Here is a 7,694-nt window from a genome sequence, read left to right as displayed (position 1 = left end):
CGTTTGTGCGCTTGGTGACGCAGCGGTGACCGTTTGTGCGCTTGGTGACGCAGCGGTGACCGTGTCCCCCTGATTTGTGCGCTTGGTGATGGTGCAGTGATGTTTCTCTCGTTTGTTCTGACTCCGTCTGTGTTTATTTGTCCAATACTCTTCCACTGGAAAGAAGCACAGGAAGGGACTCAGAGGTGCTGTTGCCTCTTCCCAGATCCCTGGGCACAAGTTTCTCCTCTCTCCTCCCAGGGCACGGCCAGTGCAGCCCTCATGCCCGCCTCAGGTCCGCCCTCAGTTCCCTGCTCGTGCTCACAGATGCTACTGAGGTCACCAGGCCTGAGAGCAGCAGCATCACTGGGCTCTGAGAGCAGCAGCAGCATCACTGGGCACATCTTAGAAGTGCAGTTCTCAGGCCCTCCCTGGTCCCGCTGCATCAGAAACTCTGGGGCTGAACCCAGGAATCAGGGGCTTCAGAAGCTCTGGGTAAAACTGACGCACACGCAGGCTTCAGGCGTCTCCTGGCCCAGGCCACGCGAACAGTTAAGTAGAAGGCGTTTGCCACCCAACAGCGACGGGCACGGGCCGGTTGTTGCCGGGTAGTGAAAATGAAGTGAAGTGAAGTGATCCCGTGACCACTCCCCTAAACAACAGGGCATTCTGTAAAAGCAAAGGGATATTTCAGGTCCTGGGTTTGTTTCCTAATTAATAGCTACTGGCTGCTGCTTTGACAGATAAATCAGTGTCCACACTTGAAGAATTTGAGCATTGCTCCTGTCCTGTTAGTTTTAAGTTGAGGACACTGGGTAAGAATGGAAGGATTAGAATTTTCTGGCACCTAATAGATGCAGGAATAACAGTAGTACCTTATCTTCCTGTAACTATTGAACGTGTACAAACTCATAGGGTCAGCCAGGCTTTGTAATCACTTGGTTGGAGGCAGCAGTGTCTGGGTTTGTGTTGACCATTTTGGTGGTGAGCTCACACGTCTTGTGCATTTGTAGACGCATTACGCAGTCCAGGACACCAAGGGCTTCCATACGGAGGAGGATATCGGCGGACTTCACGCCACCATCGAGTGTGAGCAGCCCCAGCCCGACCTCTACAAGTAAGCAGGGGCTTCAGGTTCTTTAGAAACGGATTTTATGCCCTCAGCGTTGCTCTTGCTTTTCACCCCAGGTAGTCCAGCCATCTGGTGGTTTGGAGAGAATGTAAATCACTGCTTAAAGATTAAGGCTGAGTCAAAAATACATCGCTTATTTATTCTCATAGACTTGTACCACTCAGATTTGTAGCTTTTTATACAAATATTTGAAGTGACTTAATGGAACTATATTTGTGGGGGAAAAAAAGAATAAGTTTTCTTTATTTTGTGAAAGACGTTTGTCAACTGTGGGTTAAGGAAAATCACTGAAGCCATGGGCTGATCCAAACAGAAAGGACGACAAGGAAAGGGGCTGGAGCGGAGCTGGTTTAGCTGCATGTGGCGCAGGCCGGGTGAAGACGCGCCGCTCACAGCGGCCTCTGGAGACAGGAAGGCGGGCAGGCCAGGCGCACACTTCCGGGGGGCTGCTGGACGCATCCAGTCAGTAACAAGGCTTTTCTGTCACCAGGTTTGTGGGCCGCATCAACGTTTACAGTGACCTGAACGACCCCGTGGTGAGGTGAGTGCCTCTGCAGATGCCTTGGCCATGGTCATCGCCCTTGGTGCATTAGAAATGCATTCTTTGACAGACGAGGGTTTCTACGGCAGCTGCTCTAGTGGATTTGGAAGGTGGAGCTCCACTTTCCCATGGGGCCAGGCTCCACTCTTGTCTGTGGTTTGTCTCAGGCACACATCTGTGAATGTTGACACGTTAGTGATGCTCATGAAACAAGTGTTCACCCAAGACTGCCCAGAGGGTCGTCTCACAGGCCGGGAGGCGTCAGGGTCCCATGGAACAGTTTCATAGTGAAGGGCAGAGTACAGCTTCCCTGTGAGAAATGCCCTCTCATGATTCGGGTACTGATTTGTCTTCAGATGTGAAGTTGAAAGACTTCTAATTTTGAGGCCATTTTTGGGAGTCTGTTCATCCACTTGCCATCATTACTGGGGTGCATTACTGGCTCAAGGCCTATGTGAGGCTCACACCTACCTGAGAAGGTGGAATTGGTAACCGGGACAAGGCAGGGGGCAGCTCACAGTCGGCGGCTCTGCCTTCCCGTTCACCAGCGTGGACTCAGGGGCAGTCACACCGCATACCCACGAGGAAACAGCGACCCTCAGACACCTCATCTATGGCCCCGAGGCAGCCTCAGCTGAGAGCCAGCCTGTGCTGAGCCCAGCTCCGGGCAGCGCCCAGCTCCCAGGCCTAGGGATATTTTCTCTGACATTATTTCAAGATCTAGCATCTGTTGCTGATGAAATATTTGAATGTCATAGTTGAGGGAATTGGCTTTCACTAGGTTTTAAAGTCGCGTCTTCTTCATAACCTGCACTTGTTAGGGAAATGATTTTTCTTCCATCGTAAGCACTCTCCGAGTTGTTGATGTCTCCGTAGGTACAGCAGTGAGTGTTAAACAACACGTCTCCCAAACACAGAAACACACTCACTGGGAAACTATTGCAAAGTGAATAGTTCCTGAAATGCACGTCCCTGGGGCTTAGCTCCTTGTAAGTCTCCTGGAGTTACTGTTTTAAGAAAACCATGTGTGCACTTCTTATTCTTAGCATGTGTTTGTCATCATTACCCATCAGCAGGCTCGGAGGTGCTTTTGAGAACTGATAGTGGCCTTGCCTTGGTTTGCCTAAATATATACTGTTCTAAAGGTAAATTCCTTCTTACTTTGGAGAAATAACTTGTATTTCTGTGTGCCATGAGAATTAATTTGTGTTTGAATGAGTAAACAGACTTGGGTTTATTCATATTCCCTATGAGATGAATCTAAAATAGTAAACATTGCAGGTTTTTTATCTTTATAGTTAGACCAAGTTTATTGCTGAGCAACTTGGGATGATAATTGCTAATGTATTTTGCATTTTGATACTAACTCTAGTTTCACTTTTATTTTATTTTATTTTATTTTATTTATTTTATTAGAGAGAGAGTCTCACTCTACTCCAGTCTGTCACCAGTCTGGAGTACAGTGGCACTATCTCAGTTCACTGCAGCCTCCGCCTCCCAGGTTCAAGCAATTCTCCTGCCTCAGCTTCCCGAGTAGCTGGGATTACAGCCGTGTGCCACCACGCCCAACTGATTTTTGTAATTTTTAGTAGAGACGGGGTTTTGCCATGTTGCCCAAGCTAGTCTCAAAACTCCTGGCCTCAGGTGATCCACCCACCTTGGCCTCCCAGAGTACTGGGATTACGGCGTGAGCCACCCACCGTACCTGGCCTAGTTTCACTTTTAAATATTTATGCTATTCAATGGACTTTTAATATTTAGATTATTGAAGATGTTTGTAAATTTGTGATGTGGAGAGTTAAGAATTGCACACCCAAATTCTCAATCCATCCAGAGTGACGTTTCTTCTTCCTTCTGTCCTAACTAGAAGCAAAGTACTTTTCCAAGTAAATTATTTTTAGACTTCCCTGAGTCAGCTTTTTTAAAAAGCTGTTTGTTTTCATAAACACTTGACAGGAATTATTGTAAGTGTGTTGCAAACAGAAGCTGACAATCCTTATCACACAACCAGACAACCCATACGCAGCCTGGGAGCTCCATCTTTAGTGACTGCCAGGCGAGGAGGCGCGTGGAGCCCTCAGCCACAGCCTGGGGCAGACAGCTCTCCCTCTGGGCAGCTCCACTCTGCCTGTCTTCAGCCGGATGCAGCTCTGAGGTCTGTCGACCAAATATGCTCCATGCATTTTACGTTCATAATATTCAGTAGGTTCTTAACTTTCCATGACAGAAGGACAGTAAATACAATGACAAATGGAAAGCAAACTTCAGCAAACACTTTTGACCCTTTACCCTCCGAAGCAATCCTTTGGATGTTGCCAATAGCAAAATTTATAAATTTGAATCTTGCTGCTTATTTCTCCTTTACTACTTAGGAAATGAGAAGAGATTATTTTTCCATCAGCAGGGAACCCTGTTATATCAAGATGTAAGCCCCTGGTGACGGAGACCCCGCTGCTGCTCACCGTGGCTTCAGTGCGCAGAGCGGGGCTTGTTCCTCCATGTGTGAGATTTTTACGTTCTTTGGCTGTTGCTTGTTTTCCCCCAAAGTAGCCATGCATGGACTGTCCCTGATTTATAGGTCCTCCCATTCAGAGGAGCTTTGCAGCATGACTACCAGTGTTTCTAACGGCCAGATAGAGTGTCAGCCTTTGTCTCCAGGAGTAAGACTATGCCACATGGGACTCCCCGAATCTCACTGAGGATGTAATAGAAACGATTGAGGCTAGGCATGGGGATGGCCAACTGTAATCTCAGCACTTTGGGAGGCCAAAGCACGCGGATCACCTGAGCCCAGGAGGTCAAGGCTGCAATGAGCTGTGATCGTGCCCCCAGCCTGGGTGACAGAGTGAGACCCTGTCTCAAAAAAAAAAAAAAAACAAAAGAAAAAGGAAACAGTTGAAGGTTGAGTGACTTTTTTTTTATTTCACATCCACCCCTCTTTAGCCTTTCCAGAATATTCTGGGACCTTCCAGTGCAACTGTTCTCAACCTGAGGCTTGTTAGGAGAGGGCTGCTGGGCCCCACCCCAGGGTTTCAGGTTCTGACAGCTTCGGACGATCTTCCTGACTAGTATGATGTTCCTGACTGGCTCCAGGTGCTGCTGACGGCACTGGTGGGGCCACCGCAGTGTTGCTGAGGCTGTCAGGCGCAGCTTAGTGGGTCTGGGAGGGGCCTGAGGTCCCATGTTCCACAAGCACTGCCAGGACGCCCTTGCCGCTACTCCTGGAGCCATGTGTTCGTCCCCCGCAAGGATAAGACCACATGTGTTCACATGCACCTGGATTGACTTAATCATCTGAATATAAGCAAACCGCCGTGTACACCAATGAGATCTGCTGAGCAAACTAGCAGGTTTCGCGTCTGCATCTTGCCCCCATCCTGCCCGCTTGCCTTCATGTCCGTGTCATTTCTGATCATCGTGTCTTTACAGGCCCTTAGGATCGGAAAACCTGCTACTGAGAGGAGCTACACTGAAGAACACCGAGAAAATCTTTGGTAAATATTTAATTAATTGTTCACCATTGCCTGTAACATTAACGATGCATGAAGCAAAGTTAAAACCCGCCGCGGAACCCTGAGAGCGTTTCTTGGCGCCTTGAGGTGCTGGAGGCTTTCTGGCCGCGCAAGTTCTGTCCCACTGAGATTCGGATCAGTGAATAAGTGCGGTCCTGAAGCAGCAGCATCAGAGATTACGGCCTACGGATTAAGGCCTCTAGTTTTGGATTCAGAAACAGAAAGTTGCATCCCTGAAGGAATTTATGAAATTTAGTTGTGCAGGAGATTTCTTTCATGTCTGCATTTCTTGGCTAGGATCTCCCGTTTCTTGTGGATTATCGTCTGTTTTAGTCGAGGTAACTTTTGTGTGCCCCACTGTCAGAAAATGCTGTGCAGCTGTCCCTCAGCGTCCTTGGGGGACTGGTTCCAGGACGCCTGCAGATGTCAAAATCCATGAATGCCCAAGGCCCCTATTTGCATGTAGCGTACGCATGTCCACCCCTGTAGTTCACATCATCGTAGATTACTTCTAATACCTGGCACGATGTAAATGCTAGGTACGTAGTTACGCTCTACTATTTTTATCATCTGTATTTTGTATCATTGTATTGTTATTTTTATTGGGGATTTTTTTCACATCTTTTCCATCCCCAGTTGGTAGAACCTGCAGATTTAGAACTCGTGGATATGGCGGGCCCGGTGTATATTAAGACGGGAACTCTTGAAAAATGAAGCATAGATTGCTTCCTACGCATGAAGAAAGGTCTTTATCCTAAGGAATCAAGTGCTAGTGTTATGTGACTATGGACACTAGTTTGTGAAATTAAAAATAGGATTCACTTTACCCAAGAATTGGTTTTCCCCGCAGCTGTGTGTAACTCACCATAAGGCAAGACACACTTGTGCCCTGGTCATCACGCTTGCTTTTCCTCCCTGTAGGTGTGGCTATTTACACGGGCATGGAAACCAAGATGGCATTAAATTACCAATCGAAATCCCAGAAGCGGTCTGCCGTGGAAAAGTAAGGCTCCCCGCCCTGTCGCTGGACTCGCGTGATGGAAGTAGCTTCCTCTTGGCCTTATTGGAGGTTCCTTTACCAATATACAGCATCTTAGTAACTGCAGAGCTGACCCTTCAGAGGGACTTTCTTATTTTGCAGTGAGGTGGACGGCCACACCCCTCCTTCCTGCGCTTTCTAACGCCTGGTACCAGGTTCATGGCAGGTCCAGTGTCCAACAGCTCCTCCCACCATTTCATGAAAAACTCCAAATGGGCTTAGTTTTAACTCTCGGATTTGGTCGAAACCGTGCATTCTCTGCTACGGTTTTACGAAGAGCGAACAGAGTCATCTTTTCATTAAAGTCCTGATGATAAATATTTCAGGATGGTAGCTGAATTTGTACTGGAAAAGAAAGGCTTCTTCCTGAGATCTGCTAAAACCTTAGTTAAGGATCTGTGCTTTTCCTGTACTGAGGACACTTCCTTTCAGAGTTATTTACTTTTCCTTCCCCTCCTTTCCTCCCTCCCTCTCTTCCTTCCTCTTTCCTTTCCCTTTCCTTTCCTTCCTTCCTTTACAGTGGTGGTTAGACACTAAGTTTTGAACTAATTTGTTGATGCTTAATGGTAGAAATTGATTTCTGGATGTTCTTTTCAACGACGCAAGTGCAGGCAGTGCAGAAGCATTGTCCACAGTGTGCAGTGTGAATGTGAGAAGCCCTCTCTCTCCTGCTTGTGGCACTTTTCCCCCTCTTGGCTCTTACCTTTGGCCTCTAGGAGTATGTGCCAGGGACCATGGCATGGGCGCAGGTACAGAGGACCCACCGTGATGCGTTGAGGGCGAACGCATCACCGTGCCATTCCTGTTCTGTTTCTTCAAAGTGCAGAGCTCATTTCCTCGGGGACCAGTGATCACCTCTGTCCTTTTGTTTTAGATCGATGAATGCGTTCCTCATCGTGTACCTCTGCATTCTGATCAGCAAAGCCCTGATAAACACTGTGCTGAAATACGTGTGGCAGAGCGAACCCTTTCGGGATGAGCCATGGTATAATCAGAAAACGGAGTCGGAAAGACAGAGGAATCTGGTATGGACAGTCACTGCCCTTGTATGATCCAAGGTGACCTGTGGGCCATTATTACGAAAATGTGGTGCAAGAAAAAAGATGAGAGTGAATTTACTGTAGGCAAAAAGCAGCCTTGATTGATTCAATCTCTGTGATAGATGCATTCAGTGAAATTTAAAGTCTCAGTGGACACCAACTGCTCCTGCCATCTTTGGATCTGGAAAGGTAGAGGTTCCCACAGTGAAATCATCAGGACAGTGCCTTAAATACTTGCACTGTGTCCTTTGTTTAGAGGGTGCTGAGTAAATGCTTGTTAATGATTACGAGATAAATGGCACATATTTGTGGTAAATACTTGGAATAAAGGTCTACTCCCAGTCCAGAGCAGGGCTGTGTGCAAACCCAGACCCTGTCCACTGAGCCTAGAGTGGGGCCGTGTGCAAACCCAGACCCTGTCCACTGAGCCTAGAGCGGGGCCGTGTGCAAA

At 47.7% G+C, this 7,694-nt stretch overlaps 1 protein-coding gene across 1 annotated transcript in view; it reads left to right on the top strand.

Annotated features, from left to right (window-relative positions):
- ATP11A (ATPase, class VI, type 11A) overlaps nt 1-7,694 on the top strand; it is a 74,203-nt gene that overhangs the window by 16,804 nt on the left and 49,705 nt on the right. Inside the window, exons 5-9 of the mRNA XM_011979442.1 lie at nt 993-1,096; nt 1,602-1,652; nt 5,082-5,146; nt 6,086-6,167; nt 7,078-7,228. Of these exons, the coding sequence (XP_011834832.1) occupies nt 993-1,096; nt 1,602-1,652; nt 5,082-5,146; nt 6,086-6,167; nt 7,078-7,228 (453 nt within the window). The remainder of the gene's footprint in view (nt 1-992; nt 1,097-1,601; nt 1,653-5,081; nt 5,147-6,085; nt 6,168-7,077; nt 7,229-7,694) is intronic.

Source organism: Mandrillus leucophaeus, unplaced genomic scaffold, assembly GCF_000951045.1.
Source record: "Mandrillus leucophaeus isolate KB7577 unplaced genomic scaffold, Mleu.le_1.0 Scaffold201, whole genome shotgun sequence".
Taxonomy (NCBI): Eukaryota; Metazoa; Chordata; class Mammalia; order Primates; family Cercopithecidae; genus Mandrillus; species Mandrillus leucophaeus.
This window is presented reverse-complemented; position numbering and strand designations above follow the sequence as displayed.